Consider the following 20,498-nt stretch of genomic DNA (forward strand, 5'->3'; position numbering starts at 1 on the left):
AACGTTTACACCACGGAATTCAGCAAATGAACAAATCAGGACTTGACTTATTGTTTTGCTGATTGTCTAGACTTAAGAAAGCAATAGAAAAAATATGAATGATGCAGATTAAGCAAGTGTTATCAGAATTTCAAATAAATGGAAGGCCAGAAATTGCCATGGGACACAAGAAATGTAAGGAGTGAGGACAAAAGGAAACCCCTTGTTGATTTCTCGTGGTTCCCTTTGCTTTTCTGCCCTTCCTTCCTCCCTCCCTACCTCCTTCTGTCCATTCCTCCTTCACTCTCTATTGATGCTAGGTCAGGGTTTGGGTTAGGCTTTATAGCAGGAACTGATGGGGAAGATAAGAAATGGAGACATTCCAGGTGCAGAGAACAGGTGCAGAAGAACATAGCGTACTTTAAGAAACAGAGCATGGTAGAGTTGGACTAGAAATGAGAGTGCATAGAGGGGATCTCTATAAGGACATGGAGAGGAAGTGGAACTATGATTTCATTGGCTTAGAGAATTCACAGGTGAGGAAAATTCCCTCTCTTAATGTGGGTTGGCCCCTTCTTCTTAACTTTGTCACCTCAAAGAGTTGCCTACAGTAACAAGAGGTTTAGTGACTTGTTCAGCGTCCTCTAGTCAGTATATGTCAGAGGCAGAATCTGAACTTAGGTCTTCTGGCTTTAAGGTCAGCTGCCCATACTACTGTGCTATGAGAAAAGAGTGGAAGAGTGGTGACAGATAGTGGAGGGCTGAAAACGCAAAGTGGAGAGATTTGAATTTCATTCAACTGGAAGGCAATATGGTCATGGAAGATTTTTTTAGTAACTACATTTATACAAAAGGAAAATTATTCTGGCAATGGTATAGAATATGGATTGAAAAGAGGGAAGGGGACTTATATTGAATTGCTTGCTTTCTCAATGAGGGTGGGTGGGGAGGGAGGGAGAGAATATGGAACTCAAAGCTTTAAGAATAAGTATTAAAAATTGTTTTAGCATGCAGCTGGAAATTGAGCCATACAGGCAATGAGGTATGGAAATCTATTTTGCCCTACAGGAAAATAGAGGTGAATGGGGATGGAAGAAGGGTGGATAATAGAAGGGAGGACAGACTGGAGGAAGGGGTGGATGGGGTACATGCTGTCCTGCGGTGGGGGTGGGGAGAGATGGGGAGAAAGTTTTGAATTCAAATTCTTGTGGAAGTGCATGCTAAGAACTGAAAAGTAAATATGTTATATATTGAAAAGAGACAAGGAGAGGAAGAAGGAAACACTGTAAGGAGGCTATTAAAGTTGTCTATGTGGGAGAAAAGAAGTTTCTGTACTGTAGTGGTGGCAGGGGGAATTAAAAAATGGCTCGAATGGGAAGGAAATTACAGATATATAATCAATAAAATTTGGTAACTGATTAGATGCAAAAGGGGAGCAGGTTACTTATCAATTCTCTTTGCCTTTCTGTTCCTTCCTCCTTTCCTTCCATTCTGTTCCTTCAATTCCCTTCCTTCCTCCTTATCTCTTTTTTCTTCCTTTCTTCCATTCGTTTCTTTCTTCTTTCCTGGATCTCTCTATCTCACCCACACTGGAAGTACAATATCCCCCTATGGGCACAAACTCACTTCTCATCAGCATGAGAACTTTGATCCACTCTGTTTCCAACTTGTGCTGGCTCATCCCACCTTAGGCAGCCTGCAAGGAAGGACCCCTGGGATCACCATATTGGTGATGGATTTAAGACAGACCCTAAATTGGCTTTCAACCTTTTGCAGTTTAAAACTGAGCTCAAATGATCTACCAGCTTTAGCCCTCCTAGCAGCAGGGGCTAAAGATGTGCTCCACTACACCTGGGTTGCACTGACTTTAATACTTCTCTCTTCTGTTCATATATAGAATACTACAATTCCGTCTCTACAAAAAAAAATTCAAGGAGACTTTGAGGCCTTATGACGTAAAAGATGTCATCGAACAGTATTCTGCAGGACATCTGGATATGCTTTCCAGAATAAAGTATCTTCAGACAAGGTAAGACAAGGTTGTCATAGCAAGAAGCTGCTAAGTGTTGTTACCAGAGGGTTTATAAGAATTTCAAATGAATGGGAGGCCAGAAATTGCCATGGGACACAAGAAATGTAAGGAGTCAGGACAAAAGGAAACTCCCTTTGTTGATTTATCATGGTTCTCTTTGCTTTTCTGCCCTTCCTTCCTCCCTCTATGCCTCCTTCTGTCCATCCCTCCTTCACTCTCTATTCATGCTAGACTTAGTACGGACACCAAATTATCAGCCTTCCTGCATCTTCATTGTATATAGTGCCTTATCTCTTTTACTTAGGTCTATTTTTGCTTTTGCTTTTGCTTTGTCTGAGATCAGGATTGCTAGCCCTGCCTTTCCCTTACCTTTGCACTTACCTTTACTCTGTGTGTGTCTCTCTGCTTCAAGTGTGTTTCTTGTAAACATGTTGTAGGATTCTGGTTTTTGCTATTCCCTTCTGTTTTATGAGAGAGTTCATCCCCTTCACGTTCACAGTCACGATTACTGTGTATTTCCCTTCATCCTGTTTTTCCTCCTCTTTGTCATCTCTCTCCTTTCATCCTTTCCCTCCTCAACAGTGTTTTGCTTCTGTCTACCACCTCACCTGGTGTGATCTCTCTTCTGTCCATCTTTCCACGCTTCACCCCTCACTTTTAACTTAATTTCCTCCCCTCTTACTTTCCTGAGGAAAACAGATTTTTATATTCAACTGATTATATTTATAATTCCCCCTTTGAGCTAATACTAATGAGAATAAGGTTTAAACAAGTCCCGTTATCCAATATTCCATCTTTCCCTCCACTGTCACAGGATTTTCGTGCCTCTCCATGTGAAATTACCTCATTATACCTCTCCTTTCCTTCTGTGTTCAGTGTATTCCTCTTTCTCATCCTTAAGTTATTTTTATGTCATTAATGTTGTACATTATGTCACGTACTATGACATAGGCAATGAAGTAATATCAATACTAAATATACAAAGTAGTAAAGTATCCAAATTCTTAGTGGAGAAGCTAAGTGAGTTACAGATTCCCGACCAAACAAGAGATAGAGAATATTATAAAACATAAAATCAATAATTTTATTATTTTACATTCAAAAGCTTTTGCACAAACAAAACCAATGCAACCAAGATTAGAAGGAAAGTAGAAAGCTGGGAAATAATCTTTATAGCAAATGTTTCTGATAAAGGTCTCATTTCTCAAACATATAGAGAACTGAGTCAAATTTATATGAATACAAGACATTCCCCAATTAATAAATGGTCAAATATAAATAGACAGTTTTCAGATGAAATAATCAAAACTATCTATAATAAATGAAGAAGTTCTCTAAAAACACTTTTGATTAGAGAAATGTGAAATGTCAGATGGGCTAATATGACAAAAAAGAAAAATGATACATGTTGGAGAAGATGTGGAAAAATTGGGACATTAATGCACTGTTGGTGGAGTTGGGACCTGATCCAACCATTCTGGGGAGCTTTTTGGAACTATGTCCAAAGGGCAATCAAACTGTATACACTGGTATCCAGCAATACCACCAATAGGTCTGTATCCCAAAAAGGTTATAAAAAAGGGGAAAGGATATATATGTGCAAAACAATTTATAGCAGCCCTTTCTGTGGTAGCGAAATATTAGAAATTTAAGGGATGACTATTAGGGAATGGCTGAATAAGCTGTGGCATATGAATGTAATGGAATACTACTGTGCAATAAGGAACGATGAACAAGCAGATTTCAGAAAAACCTGGAAAGACTTGTATGAACTGATACAAAATGAGCAGAACCAGAAAAACACTGTACACAGTACCAGCAACATTGTGTGATGATCAACTATGAATGACTCAACTGTTCTTAGCAACACAATGATCAAAGACAAATACAAAGGATTCACAAAGGAAAATTCAGATCAAAAATTGATAGACTCTGAATGCAGAACAAAGCATACTTTATTCACTTACTTTATTCTTGTTTGTGTTTTTTTTTCCTTTTAATCTAGTTTTTCTTTTACAACTATGACTATAATATGGAAATATATTTTATATGACAGCACATCTCTAACCTATATCAAATTGCCTACCATTTTAGGAAGAGGAAAAGGGAAGAGGGGGAGGGGTGAAAAATTTAGAACTCAAAATCTTATAAAAATGAATGCTCAAGAATTCTACTCAAGAATTGGGTGAAGATTCTTTTGTCTAGCTAGCCCAAGGCTAGGAGTGGTCTGGTACATCTGGGAGTTGTCTAGTATAGAGATATTTTCTTTGTCCAGGGGTGAAATGATCATAGAGTGATATTAGCCTCTGTTGTAAGAGTAGAATCCCAAAGTGAGCTCAGTTCCAAACTGCAGCTTCCAGGAATAGACCTATGCATACCACAGAGAAATAAACATGGATACAGCCTTAAAAAAAAAGAATGCTAAAAATTGGCTTGACACGTAATTGGGAAAAAAAATAAACTACTATTGAAATTGGGGGGGGGGGGAATTAAAAAAAAACCATAGGAGCAAGCTAAAAGGATGAATTTTAATTGTTTTTACACGTAATTGGAGAAAATAAAATATTAAATTACAGAAAGAAGAAGATACCAGTTAAGCAGCTGGGCTCTCCAACATTTATTTTTCACTCTTGCCAATGAGATATCATATGAGATGACCAACATTTATGAAGCACTTCAAGGTTTGCAAAGAGTTCTGCCTATGTTATCTCATTTGAGCCTCACAACAAGCCTGGAAGATTGGTGCTACTCTTATTCCTATTTTACAGATGAGAAACTGAGGCTAGGAGAGGTTAAATGACTTATTTGAGATCATACAACTACTAAGTGTCTGAGTCTTCTCGACTTCATATCCAGTGTTCCATGCCTTAAGCCAGAGTATATCTCAATATTATTATTGTTTATACATGACAAGCCCTTATTTTTGTTCATTTATTTCATCGATATTCTGAACAAGATCAAAAGTACCCAGAGAAGGCCCATGCTGGAGATAACACAATATTGAAAGCATTGAGGGATCCATCAATAGTCACTGATAAGTGCTTTAATTCTGTAAATAGTATGCTAAATAAGGAAAGAGCAAAAGAGCAAAGAGCAAAGAGCAAAGAGCAAAAGAGCAAAGAGCAAAGAGCAAAAAATCAATCCTCCCTCAAGTAGAATCTGTTCTAATGGGGTTCAACTCTCAGTGTATATGAAGGAGGGGTGTAGAGAAAATCTCAGTCCTCATTGTTACCCATCAAAAGAGTTAAAGGATAAGAAATGGGCCTGTAATTTCAATGTTATAGGGAACTCCCAGGAGAGGAAATTCTACTAATGAGTCTGCAACTTTCTCTCTAGTTTACAGTCTTAGAGAGTTACCTAGAGCCCTGAAACATTAAACAATCGGCCGAGAGACACAAAAGCAGTAAATATTAGAAGCAAGACTTTAACCCAGGTCGTCCTGGTTTCAAAATCTCTCTCCACTACACCAGAAGGGTTAAACTCAAAAAGAAATGGTCACACTGACTCCCTGCAGGCTGCATATTGACATAGAAAACTATACATGGTTATACATTTAAAATCAGATAGGAACTAGATTTTTATCTAGTTCAGCCACCCTCAAGAATTTTGTGGGCCTTTTCAGCCCACTGACCACCTCTTGTTTGGCATCTCCACCTGACATCTTTCTCTCTCCCTCCAAAGGCAATCAAGTAATGATCAATCATTCCAAATCTCTATGCCTATTTCCCCACTGATATAAAATTTCCATGGTAATGATCTAGTCACACTTAAAAGGCAACCATGTTATAAGGAAGCAGAAGGATTTTGCAGAGGCATTCCACAGTAGAGCACATCTTTGCCATCATAAAATTGATGAAAAGATGTAGGGAATTTAACATCTTACAGTGCTTATTATTTGTTGACTACTTTTTAAAAGGCACTTAATTCAATAAAGCAAAATAGGTCCTTAAAGTTTCTTTCAATACCAGTCAAATATAATGATTTTAGAGTCAAATATTAGATCTCTGCTGCCTTTAATATTAATGAATGGAAGTGATTGAGGTCTTGGGGAGAGGAAGGAGGAATGTACTGGTGCCTGATTATCACAGTTTTGAATTGTATGTGTTTTCTTAGGAAACCCCAGTAAAGTTTTGAAAATGCATGATTTCAATTGCACAAACTTGTAAGTTGCCTACTAAATGCAATGCATCATATTACAATCTGGGCATAATTGTTCCTAGCCTCAAGGTTCTTACATTCTTCTGGATTTATTACACTGCAAAATTTTCTGTATTTTCTGGAAAGGGACAAAAGGAGGCCATCGCACAGATAATTATAGATGGAGAGACCATTTCCTGGTGCACCACCTTCATGAGTGTGGATTCAGCATGGACTTCCAGCCTGCTGCCTACACAGGATTATGGAGCAGAGGCAGAAGAGATTTCGTTTCTGCTCCACTGACTGAAGATCATGAAATGGTGCTGTTGCAGGAAATGAAAGTATTATGCCGGCAGAATATTGTCAGATCCATCATTCTAATGACCAGCAAAAGCCCAGGGAACTAAAAAAGATTCATGCCGCTAAAAACAGGTCTTTTGGAGTTGGCAGTAAAAATCTCCCTAACTAGATGTCTTAGGGGGAAGAAAAGCCAAAGACGAGCTAGGCTTAGAGCTTAATATATTAGGGTTGCTAAAAGAAATAATAAAATGCATCTATCTCCCTGTCTCTGACTCTACCCACAATGTTCTCCATAATAATAAGAAGCTATTTTTGCCCAGCCTAAATGGATGATATATCCGGGCTATAAATACTCTTGCATGTAGATCCACGATCCTTGTCTTGTTTTGTGTGGTGAGTGGTCCAGGGTCCCAAATAAATTCTTTGGAATAGTATTTCCTATTTTATCCCCTCACTTTCTCTCTTTCAGAGTAGATATGATCTTCACCCCTGGACCTCCGTCTACTCCAAAACACAAGAAATCCCAACGAGGCGGAGCTTTCACCTATCCTTCCCAGCAGTCTCCAAGGTTTGCTGTTAGGAATGGCCTGACCCAGAATCACCAGAGTCACTAGTCCATGAGCAACCCTGAGTCTCAACTGTATTCACTTGGGGTGTGGAGATTCACTGTTCCCAAGAAGTAAAAAGGAGAATGAATAAAAGCAAAGAACTCATATAGAGAATTTTATGCAATACCTGGGTCCTTGTAAATGGAAATCCTTTCCTAAATACAAAAAGGGAGTTTGCATTAAAAGAAACCTTGTGGCAATTCCTTTTGCAAAGTGATTCTTCATCTGGAATAAGTGAAGACTTTCATATAGCATATTTGCTTGAGGTACAATATTTGATAGGCAGCTTGGTTTGGTGATAAGAACCCTGGTCTTGGAGTCAGAAGACTTAAGTTTGAATCCTGGTTCTGACACTTCCTGACTGGGCAAGTCATTTCATTCTTTCTAACATTATTTTTCTCATTTTGAAAATGAGCATCACATCACCTAGGCTATCCACATCCTGAATGAGGAAGAAAAAGTTATCAGTTCCTAAAACACGATGGAAATATAAGCCAGGATTATGGCAGCATGTGCCAGATGCTAGGCTAAGCACTTTACACATATTATCATACTTGATTTTCACAGAAACCCCATAACATTTTTATATCCATTTTAAAGTTGAAGAAACTGAGGAAGACAAAGATTATCTGGGTCACACAGCTAATAAGTATCTGAGGCCAGATCTGAACTCAGGTCTTCTTGAATCAAGACCCAGTACTCTATATACTGTACCACCAATTGCCAGCATGTTTTTGAACAGCTAATGATATTGAATTATATTTAAGATATCTCTAGAATCATAAAATCAGCAGAATCAGAATTAGCACAGTGAGGTCCTGAGTGTAAATCATAAACTCTTTCTACTACTGAACCTGAAATGGTGCCACAAATAATTCACACACACACACACACACACACACACGCAGAGTGAAAAAAATTCATTTGTTGCCCTCTTTGGTTCCAGTTATCACCATCTTTCAGTAAAACATGGAGTTTCTATCCACTAGTTTCAGAGTCAAATTGAGGCGAGTAGAATGTATATTTTTCCCTAACTCAAATTGAACTATTGAGTCTCATGAGTATTTTAGGGAAATCATCTATCCATACAACTTTGCAGGAGTGGGTATGATGACAATAGGTCCCTAGAGCCACCAGAGATATAGATAACACTGCAGAATAGAATGGGATGCAATGCTCTCATGGGACTCTTGGTTCTTTCCTAGAAATGATCCGTATGTAGCCAAAGCATCCTCGTCAGAAATTGAAGACCAAAGCATGATGGGGAAATTCGTCAAAGTCGAAAGACAGGTGGGTTCCGAATGCAATTTATGGCATTGAAGAAATGTTTCTGTGTCATCGTCTCAGATAATCTTATCTTTTGGACATAATGCGTCCACTGGACTCTGGAATCGTAAGATTGTAGATTTAGAGTTGAAAAGAACCTTGACAGCAATCTGAGCCCAACTTTATAGCTGAAGCAGGTTAACTGACTTATCTGTGGCCACACAGCTGTTAAGGACAGCTAGGTGGTGTAGTAGATAGAGCACCACACTGGAGTTAGGAAGATCTGAGTTCAAATCTAGCCTGAAATGCTTATTAACTTTGTGACCCTGGGTAAGTCACTTAAACCTGTTTGCCTCAGTTTCCTCATTGTAAAATAATCTGGAAAAGAACCACTCTACTATTTTTGCCAAGAAATCCCCAAATGGGGTCATGAAGAGTCAGACACACCTGAAATGACTGTACAACAAAAACACAGATATTAAATTTCTGAGGAAAGATTTGAACTAAGATCTTCTGTACTTTGAGTGCACTGCTATATCACCTACACTAAGCTTTTTCTCATGGCTTCAATCAGGTTCACAAAATAAAACAAAAAAAAAATACATGATTTAATAAGGTTAAAAAGTCAGCTCCCCTGTAGTGAGAGGATAAGATAGATTTGAATACATAAAGCATCATTGACTGATTCTGCTTATTTGGAAATTGAGAAAATTTGGACAAGACTCATTAAGCTGAATTCCCCTTTTTATAATTTTATTAAATTATTTTTATTAAATTTAATTTTATTAAATTTTATAATTTACTTATGTAACCTGGGCATGCTTGAAAGGGTGGGAGGAGTGACTTGAAAGAAAGCATAGAATACATGTTTAACACAATTTAAAAAATTCAATCTGTTTTCAAGGACTAAAAACAGTTTAACACAATCCATTTTTATATTAAAATGTTCTAATTAAAACACATCCTCATTGAGATAAGCCCATGTAAATCATACTTAGCTTTTTATTTTATTTTATTTTGTGTGGACAGATGATTTCACTGGTATAGGGAACTTCCAATCAATATATTCCATTTCTTAGTGTTGATCATCAATCATTCTGTAATTCACAGTTTTAGAGAGCTTTCTGGAACGTAGACGTTAAGTGACAGGCCCTGGCTCATGCAGCCAGACCAGAACCCAGGTCTTTCTGACAATGAGGCTGACCCTTCTGTCTTGAACACCTTGCTATCTCTCTTAACTGTAAAATGATAAAATTTCATTTAAAAAAAGTATATAACAGTTAGTACAGTTTTGCTATAATCATATTTCCTGCTTCTGTATGTCAATTCTTTATACATTTAGAAAATTGTATTTCTTCCCAAGACCTTTCTTCCTCCTTTTTTCAACATTCTTGATCAATAACATAGGCCCTGATGTAGATACACTTTGCATCATGGAAATTCTTCTGGAAGGCACTTGGGCGAAACTAGCTACAGTACCAACTGTATCAGGCAATGGCCCAATACATCTGAGGCCACAATGACTCTGCCATCCCTAGCCAATATGGTGATGACAGACATTAATCAAGTACAAATAATCTACATAGGGAGCTAAAATATCTCTCTCTGTAATTTTCCCCCATTTTCCCTTGTTCTGCACTGTGAGGCCAAGCAGATTCAACTGAATCCCTCTTTTGCTTGATAGGCCTTCAAACACTTAAGATAGTTATCAGGCTTCGCTTGAGCTTTCTCTAAACCAGGCTGAACAGCCCCATCTATTCTTTTAGCTCATCCTCCTATGTCATGAGTGGGTAGAGTTTTGGGCCTGGAGTCAGGAAAACCTGAGTTCAAACCTGGTCTTATGCAGTTACTAGCTGTAGGACCTTGAGCAAGTCACTTAATTTCTGTTTCCCTCAGTTTCCTCAACTATAAAATGAGGATAATTATAGATAATAGGTAAACGACCTCTCAAGGTTGTTGTTAGGATTAAATGAGATGATATTTATAAAAATCACTTAGCATAGTGTCTGGAACACTGTAGGTACTACCTTCAAGTTTATTTCATTCCATTTCAAGACCTCTCACTATCCCAGTTGACTTCCTTTGGACATTCTCCAGGTAATGAATATCCCTCCTAAAGTATAGTACTCACACCTGACCATAATGTTCAGCATGTGGTCTGACCATGGAAAGTTCAGTGAGCCTCTGGTCCTTGACACCATGCCTTTGAATACAGCCTAAGACTGCATTTTTTTTCCCTCCTATATTACATTGTAGACTCATATTGATTCTGCAATGTCTGTGTAGCCAGACGTGAATTCTGCCAGCTTTCAAGCCTATCACTGCCTGTACCTAAGAGCACAATGATATGAGAAGATCTTTGCTAGGCAGCTCAGATTAGGTTAGAATTGAGATCTGACATTAGTCTCTGCCTTAGGTAACCACATTCCAAACATAAATCATACCAAAAGGAGGAAAAGTTTTTAGAGGAGAATGTTCATCTCTGTGGCAGATGTGACCCCTAACCCAAAGTTCCTTTTCTGAAGAGATATCTCCATGTGGAGGTAGTATTCCATCCAAGCATTAGATGTGTCTGGCAATGCTCTGTCTAGTCACTGAATGCATTCCAGGTTTTCACTAAATAAGTGAGAGCTGAGATATGATCATAAAGGAAGAATGATCATTAACCTCAAACTGCAGGTGAAAGGACCATTTCTTTGAGGTTAAAGCAAGATGGTCAAAGCAAAGGACCTGAAATCAAAGGACTGTTTGGGTTCAATACCTAGCATTCTTACTTTCTGGTTATGTGATCTAAAATCATATAATTTGGGATTTAAAGGGATCTTAGGGATCCTCTAATCCAACTCAACCATTTTACAAATTGGTAAACTGAGTTCATAGAGTGGAAGTGACTTTTCCTAGGTCACACAAGTAGTAAGTAGCAGAATAGGAATTTATACATAGATCTTCTTACTTCATAAATAGAACTCTTTACATTAGTCCCCTCTTCTTTGACCTCTAGGAGATTATTTCCTTATTTATTAAATGAAGTTAGTAATACTGCACTAGGATACCATGGACAGACTAGGAAAGCATGAAATAGTGCACCTGTTAGATCTCTGGATAAGGGTAAAAATTCTGACCAAAGAAGAGACAGAGAGTGATGCAATGTAAAATGGATAATTTTGATTGTATTAATTTTTAAAGTATTTTTAATAAACAAAACCAATGCAGACAAGGTTAGAAGAAAGCAGAAAGCTGAGGGGGGAAATGTGAGGCAAATGTCTCTGATAAAAGCCTGATTTCTCAATTATATAGAAAACTGAGTCACATGTATAAGGATACAAGTCATTCCCCAATTGATAAATGGTCAAGGGATATGAATGAGCAGTTTTCAGAAATCAAAGCTATCTAAAGTCATATGAAAAAAATGCTCTAAATCACTATGGATCAGAGAAATGAAAATTAAAATAACTGGGAGGTACCACTTCACACCTATAAGATTGGCTAATACGACAGAAAAGGAAACTGATAAATGTTGGGGGTGGGGATGTGAGAAAACTGGGACACTAGTGCATTGTTGATGGAGTTGTGAATTGACCCAACAATTCTGGAGAGCAATTTGGAACTATGAATAATAAAACTGTTCATACCCATTGACCCAGCAACACTATCACTATATCCTAAAGAGATTAAAGAAAAAAGAAAAGAATCTATACCTACAGAAATATTTATAACAGCTCTTTTTGTGGTCACAAAGAATGGGAAACTCATCAATTTGGAAATGACTGAACAAGCTGTGGTATGTGATAATAATGGGATACTAATAGTGCTATAAGAAATAATGAACAAGATGATTTCAGAAAAACTTGGAAAGACATACATGAATTGATGCAAAGTGAAATGAGCAGAATCAGGAGAACACTGTATACCGTAACAGCAACATTGTACGATGATCAACTGTGAACAACTTAGAATTCCAAAAGACTCATGATGGACAATGCTATCCACCTCCAGAGAAAGAACAGATGGAGTCTGAATACAAAACCCTGCTACATTCCACTTTCTTGATTTTTACTGTGTTTTTTTCACAACATGATCAATATGGAAATATGTTTTGCATGATTGCACATCTATAACCTGTATCAAACTTTGCCATCTTGGGGAGGGAGAGAATTTGAAACTCAAAACAAAAAAAAATGATAAAAATTATTTTACGTGTATTTGGGAAAAAATAAAATATTACTAAAAGTAAATAAAAATAATGCTTAACTGGGTTGTTAGAAAAAACATAGATTATGAACTTAAAGTACAATATACTATAAACATGATAATATTTCATTACTGAGTGATGGCTCAGTGTCAGACTGAACAATAGCTGACGTTTATATGATGTTTTAAAGTTGATAAAGCACATACCTCATCATTTGACCTTTGCAACTAACTATACAGTGGAAGTACTGCAGATATTATCATCCTCATTTTATGATGGGAAAACTGAAGCTCAATGAGGTTTAAATGACTGGCCCATGGTACCTCTTTTGCCTTAAGCAACTAATATCAAGAATGTCCCAATACTTTTCTCTTCATTTTTTTTTTCCAGGTTCATGACATGGGGAAGAAACTGGATTTTCTTGTTGATATGCACATGCAGCACATGGAACAGCTCCAGGTACAAGTTACAGAATACTACCCAACCAAAAAGACCACTGCTACCCCAGCAGAGGTAGAGAAGAAAGAGGAGAATAAGTATTCTGAATTGAAAACCATTATCTACAACTATTCTGAACCCTGCACCCAAGAAACCCCCTACAACTTCCACCAGGTTCCTGTCAACAAAGTCAGCCCCTATGCTTTCTTTGCACATGACCCAGTGAGCTTGCCTCGAGGTGGAGGAGGAGGAGGAGGAGGGCCACCATCAGAGAGGGAAAAGCTCCCGAGGACTCTGCCCTCCTCAGTCCCCTATGCAGAAAGACCCACCGTCTTGCCTATCCTCACTCTCCTAGACTCTCGGGTGAGCTACCACTCCCAAGCTGAGCTACACAGCCCCTACCAGGAACGAATCTCACCCAGGCAGAGAAGGAGCTTCACCAGGGACAGTGATACACCATTATCCCTTCTCTCTGTCAACCATGAAGAACTAGAACGCTCCCCCAGTGGCTTCAGCATCTCCCAGGACAGAGACGATTACCTTTTTGGCCCAAATGGGGGCTCAAGTTGGATGAGGGAGAAACGTTACCTGGCTGAGGGAGAGACCGACACAGATACAGACCCCTTTACCCCAAGTGGCTCTATGCCTTTGTCTTCAACAGGGGATGGGATTTCGGATTCCATATGGACTCCTTCCAACAAGCCAGTTTAAAGGGTGAGGAGGGGTCACTGGATGGCCTCTCCTTGTAATGTAGACAAACTTTGTATAGCTCACTTACTCTTACACCCAAAGCTTACTAGTTGGAATACCAATGGCTGCATTCAATGCATGAGTTAGTATTAGTCACTGCACCATTCCATGGGGATTTACAGCTGCATTTTTTTTCCAAGACACCACAGGGAAGCCGCTTCATTTTGAGCATGCTTTGCATGACTTTACACTATATAAATGGTACCGCTACTTTCTTCTAGAATACATATCTATCTACTATTCTTACTTAAAAACCACAATTGGGCCTGTGCAGGGAGAGACTATAGAAGATTCCATGCTCCTTTTCTTTTATAAACAGAGAATGCAGTTCCATTTAGTTCTAGAGTCACTACCCATTTGTGTTCTAGCACCTGCTCTGAAATCTGTACCCATTTTTCAAAATAATTAATTCATTTTCTTAATAACTTCACTAGCTCTCAGAAATTCCCAGAATGGAGAAAAGCTCAATATGACACAGTTAATTAAAATAATTACTTTTTGAGTAATTCTGATTTCATTCATGTATGGACCTCCCACAGCAGAAACTCTCTCTACCGAGGCTAGTCAGCAACCTCTCTGTAAGTAATCTTACAAAATTGTGTAGGAATCCTGAGAAAGTTAGTGATGCCCCTGTTATGTGTTCTGACAAATAACTAGTATATTTCAGTAGCAGGGCCTGAAAACAGGTGCTACAGTCTCCAAGGCCAGTCCTCTATCCTCTATATCATGTTGTTTCTTCTTCAATATAATACAGAGGAAAAGAAAGGGTGTCTATGTCTTTTCCCATACCATGGATATCCTAATTTATAAAGAAACTAGAAAAAAATTTGAGACTTCCAAATAGGATTTTACAGAGTCACATTAAATAAAGAACACTTTGCTGCTAATTCCATTGTCCTCAAGAAAGATCAAATTTCTATCCCCTGCAGGTAATCTTTTGCAAAATATACATCGGAAATAGATCCAATAGCTTTAGAGATCATTTGGATTGATTCCCATTACTCACATCTTGACATGTGAGTAAAATGAGGCCTGGAGAGGTTAGATGACTTTCCTAAAATCAGAGTGGCAGAACAGATTTGAACACAGGACTCAGGATTCCTAAGCCACTTATATGTTCCTGCATAGAAAATAGGGATCAGAAATCATCCTGAGATTTAGACTAGAACCACAGAGATCCAAGAGACCTTAGAAATCGCCTAGGCCCACTCCCCTCAATAGATGAATAAATTGAGGCCCAGAAAAAGTTCTTATTCAAAGTCACACAAATAGTAAGTGGCTCAGTGTTTTCTCTGTAGGTGACTTAGCTGTGGGACCTTGAACACAGAATGTCAGTTACTTTGTTCTCTAATTGACCAGTAAAAACCATAAGAATTTTTTTTATTGTAAAACACAATATACTCACTTTTATTCTGCCTATTTGGCTTCAAGAGAAATGGCTGATGATAGCTTTGTTAATGTGTGAATTGGTCAATTGCTAACCAACACATTTTCTTCTTCTTTAGTTCAAATGAAATCATGTATGTAAATCACTTTGAGAACTTTAGAGTTGTATAAATGTCATTTATTATTATTTCATTTCAGAGAATGCATAATTGCATCACTGTGGGGTATGTTCACCATTGACACACATTATAATGAATCTTGTCCATCTATTACTTAGTTGGTTATTAGGTGAAGGTTTCATATTAAGGGTACCAAAAGTTAAATGAATGTTTGTTGATGGGATGCTCCATCATGGTATGGAAGTATGAAGGTTGACCCTGGTCTATTGAAAGCTACCAAGGTGGAATGGATTCAAATATGAACTCAGCGATTAGCTTTGTCTGATGCTTAAGGACCAGCCTGCCTCAATGTAGACAGATTTGTTACCAGAAAATTGGCCATCTAGTAAGGAATTCTTTAGCCATATTCACCCATTCGTTCTCTCACACTTTTATGAAAATATTTCAATCTTAAGTGACATTGGATCAGCAAAAAGTTAAAACAAATAGCCTGGTAGCAGTGTCCCACATTAATTTCTAAGCACAATCTGCCTAAGGTTTCTCTTTACTACTTGATAATCTATGATGTACTCTGATAGTGGAATTTCGCATGAAGATTGGATCACACAGATGGGTACCAGGTCAATAACAGCACAGGCATGTATCAGTTCTGCTCCTCTTTAATTAGTTACTTATTGGTTCATGAAGAACTAACTCTACCAAAATGACCCAATTAGCTTGGCATTAGGAACATGTTGGTACCTGTATGTCACCTGTTAACAAGGCTGAAATCCTTCAAGATCTTGCCTAGAGGAGTAACAGTTCTGTCAGATGCTTTGGGAAATGAGTTTATATGTTAACTAATGGAAGGATTAACTTTTTAAGGCTCCAAGTTCTGGAGATTGTTTAGATAGGAGGAGGGAACATGGGAAAGGAGAATATTACCAATGATGTCTGTAATTGGAACATGGGAAAGGGTATGACTGAGGAGTCTGAGACTGGTTAAGGAGGGAATAGCTTAGTTATGAGAACCTAGGGTGTGGTCCTCATACTTACTGGCTTCCACAAGAGGTGATCATAGAAATAACTGCCACATTTCAACAAGTCACATTGACCTCTGAGATGGATTATTGAGAGCCTCTGACCCAATGGGTCAAATGTACTTTTCTCAGATACTGATTTTTGACTAATCCAGAGGTCATCATTTACCAGGAATGACTGAAGTATCTCTAAGTTATCACTATAATGTTATTTACTTAAAGTTTTTTTAAGGATGTTGATAACCAGACTTTCTACCTTTGCACCAGTTAATTTTTCTAACAAATTGAGACTCCTAGAATCTTGACCTTGGTGTCTTAACAGATAACAAATGGTGTGAGGGGATACTTATACTCATGCTTGCTGAACAAAAAAGAGTAGAGTTTTGCCTCCCTTCTAGAAACATCTTTTATGGATGAGGCACTTGCTAAGTAGTATAATTTATTATGGGCTGGCTGGATAGGGAGTGAGTTCAATTTCACTGGAGGTCTTTATGAGGAAATTGAATGAGCACTCATTCTTGTTCAGGTAGCTTTATACAAAATTATTTCTGAGGTCTCCAAAGAAATTTGAGATTTTGTTGTATATCAAAAAAAAGGTTCCAGTCATCTAACAAGATGTCACTGATGTAATAAAGACTAAAAAAATTGTCAACTTTCAAAGTACTCCATGTTTATGTCTTTGTATCCCCAGCACTTAGCATGATGCTTGGCACATAGTAAGTGCTTAATAAATGCTTGTTGACAGACTGACTCTTTGAAGCATAGCCAAATCAGGTTAGAATAGAAAGCTGAGCTTTTATCTAGCCAATCAATCAATCAATGAGTATTTGTAAAAGACTTTATATGTGCCAGACACTATACTGAGCATCGGTAATACAAAGACAAGAACAAAAATCTTCTTACCCTTAAGAAGCTTCTATTTTATTGGATATCCAGTCTCATAAAAATGGGACTGTTTTCACAAATATATTGATACTTTATCATCTCTTTAAGTGAGTTTACATAGAGGACTATAATTCTGGATGATTGGTAAGAGCTCCTACCAAGATAAAATAGCCTCACCTATAAGGACAAGATGGAGGCTTCAGGTTCTGATTCATCAGTCTGGCCTGACTAGTCTCATACCAGCTCAACAAAGGAGTGAGCTCTGAATTAACTAAGATTTGTTTTTCCTTTGTAGGTGAACCCAGGTTTCTCCTTTTTCCTATTCTTTCTTAAATCCATTCCAAAAGATGTAGCCATTCCTGAAGAACATTCCTATAATTGGTGATAGGATTTGGGTTATTTTTATCCCTCACTTGCATCCCAGGTATTATCAACTAGGAGAGCCTTAGTCTTGAGTTCAGTTCTAGTCTTTGTTCCAGTAGAACACCTACTTTTAAGAGAAATCAATTAACGTCCTGTAGGCATCTACATCTGGTTGGGTCAGTGGCCTGAAATGTTGCTTGAATTTTGTGGGAGATGATGGGGATGTTCCCTTCAAATTCCCACCCTTAGAGTTACTACATAGTCAATCTTTATCAGTCTTTAGAAACCAAAATTCCATGAAAACTCCTTATCATGTGGAGTAGGGGTTGTACTTATGATGTTTTGAGTATAGGGAATATCCTAAAGAAGGAAATTCCCTTTACCAATACAGGCAGGAAGCTCATCTGAAACTTGAAGTTTTATAAAGGTACCTTTATATATAGGCATTGGTAATACAAAGACAAGAACTATATATATGCCTATATATAAAGGTTTTATATAGAGAGTATGGAGAAGTTAAGTGGCAAACCCAGAATCACAAAGCTGGTATGTGCTAGATGAAGGACTTGAACCCCTTCTCTTCAAGGTTCTAAATCTAGCAGCTCATGATGCCACACTGATTCTCTGTTTTGTGGCCAGAGATTATCTGATCATGAGCATCCTCCTGAATTTTTTCTTGATCTTAGCTTTTGGTGACAAATGTATGGCAATTTGAGGGTATTTTTCAAAAGGATTCAATTGACTTCACTTTCCACATCAAGTCCCATCATTGTTGTTAAGGATGGTTTATTCCTATCAACAGACAGCTAATATAAGCAGCTGTGGCTTATAGCAACCTGCTGTTACATGAAGTTTTCCGTTGTATAACATTATTAGACACCAGGTAATTCACATATAAGTTTGATCTTTGTAAGCCAAAGGAAGTGATGGAAACAAGGATCTAACAGTTTGTTCAAGATTCAGAACACAAGAATCCCTTTTATTTTCACAATACAGTTTCTGTACTGTATAATGCCTTAAACTGAACTTTTCCACATTGCTATGAATGCTTAATTAACTTCAGAAATTTTCACAGCTCAAAAGAAAAGAGGTGAGGCAGGTGCCCTAAGATATTTAGTATTAAGCTATTGTAACTTAAAAGGTTAATTAATATTAATATTATAAATTACTGTTAATAGTGATGTCTCTGCATTTTGAATTATTTGCATTTAATCATTGAAATGAGAAAGCTGTTACTACCATGGGAAGATAGTAAGACCCTATTCCTTTGAGTTCAGTTCATGAATCCCTAGTGGGTATTGTATCTTAATGGTATGCTAAATTTACATTTTCTTGGGTGAACAGTTGGGAAAAAATGCTACAGAATGACAGGAATTATTTAAAATGAAGGACCTGGTGGATGCTCACCAAAGACCCATGTGGCTTTTTCCTCTGTTTCTTCCCAATGAGAAAAATTATGTAACCAAGCCAAATTTATGCATTGGTTTTGCTTGGCTCATGGAACCATTGATGAAATTACATGGTTTGGTGGGAGTGATGTATTTCTGGTTCTGATTCCCAGTGAGACTTATAACACTATCAGAGTGGATAGGATGCTGGGCTTGGAGTTAGGAAGATCTGAGTTCAGACTCTGCCTCAAGCACTGTATAACCATAGTTATATGGAAAAATAGAAACCTCTATTTTTCTTATCTGTAATTGAGAGGGTTGGACCCAGTGGCTTCCAGGGTCTCTTAAGTTCTAGATCTAAGATCCTATGGTGACTACTTTTAAAATTTCTCTACTTCAGCACCATGGCTGTTCTCCAATGGGAGAACAGTGTTCCTGTTCCCTTTATTTGCTGGTGCAAAAGATTCAGAAGGTTGAAAACAGATAGCACTTAGAGATTAAAAACATTGAAAAAAAAATTTTATTCAGTACAGTACAGTAGACAAGGTAAACATTTGCCTGTCTTCCTATTCACCCTGATCAATGGATAAATGTTCTGAGTCTTCAGAAGCTGACCTTGCAGAGAGGATAATGTTTCCATGTCTTGGAAGAGATCATTTTCCCTTCCCTCAGTTCCAACGTAGATCCTCCCAACAGAGTCTACCCAAAGTCTTTAAGATTCAGTGCCAGTAAGACCAAACCAACACACTTTTTTTTCCTTTTAACTTTTCCCAGTTGCTTCCTTCCTCCATCCCTCTATCAACCTCAACAAATTATCTGGTCTACTACTTGGGCTCACCCGGTCCCTAGAGCCAATACCCAAGCAGCATTTACACACAGAAACCAGTTTGGCAAAATTCATCTTAAAAACAAAATAAAGAGAAAGGTTAATTTGGTAAATCCCATGAGATCTACATGACCCTAAATAACTGTTTTGGCTTAATAGAATATACAGTTGGAAGTTCTGGTCTCCTGTTAGCGAGGCTTCTCTGAGCCTCTAATTTTTCCTCTTTATTAATCCTGCCATTTCATAACTTGTTACCAAACCCCTACACCAAAGGGTCAGAAGGAAGTAGAAGCAGATGTTGCTTAAGCTATTCCATGCTTGAGTCATTGAGAAAGTTGAAACCTTTTAGCTAAAACAAGATTTGGAGACTGGGTCCAGATGTCAGTAATTTCTATTTACGAAAGAAGTCTACATACCCTTGCCAGAGTGGGCTTTTTTTCATTTTTTTTAAGATCATAGATTTAAAAAAAAAAAAAAGAAATTTAAAAAAAAAAAGATCATAGATTTCAAGTTGGAAAGTTTCTTTTAGGTCATCTAGTCCAAATCCCTCCTTTTACAAATTAAAAATCTGGAGCCCAGAGAAGATTGCTGTTTTCTTTGCCATTGACATTTCTTTTTATTATTGGCTTTCAGGAAGTCTTTGTCATGTTTTGTGAATATAGGGAAAGCTTCTCCCGAGAGAGCATAACAAAGTTGTCAGATGCTTTAGGCCTCCAGAAGTTGGCCAAGTAATTGAAGAAATCCTCATTGAATCCTACGTACCTTGTCCTCTAACCCTCACCATCCAACAACATCAGCCTGATATTTGGC

General features: G+C 37.8%; 1 protein-coding gene across 1 annotated transcript in view; it reads left to right on the top strand.

The window, feature by feature from the left end:
- KCNQ3 (potassium voltage-gated channel subfamily Q member 3) overlaps positions 1-20,109 on the top strand; it is a 122,997-nt gene extending 102,888 nt beyond the window's left edge. Inside the window, exons 12-15 of the mRNA XM_072606559.1 lie at positions 1,877-2,008; positions 6,918-7,016; positions 8,262-8,346; positions 12,905-20,109. Coding sequence (XP_072462660.1) covers positions 1,877-2,008; positions 6,918-7,016; positions 8,262-8,346; positions 12,905-13,663 — 1,075 coding nt within the window. The 3' untranslated portion in view covers positions 13,664-20,109. The remainder of the gene's footprint in view (positions 1-1,876; positions 2,009-6,917; positions 7,017-8,261; positions 8,347-12,904) is intronic.
- The last annotated feature ends 389 nt before the right edge of the window (positions 20,110-20,498 follow it).

Source organism: Notamacropus eugenii, chromosome 4, assembly GCF_028372415.1.
Source record: "Notamacropus eugenii isolate mMacEug1 chromosome 4, mMacEug1.pri_v2, whole genome shotgun sequence".
NCBI lineage: Eukaryota > Metazoa > Chordata > Mammalia > Diprotodontia > Macropodidae > Notamacropus > Notamacropus eugenii.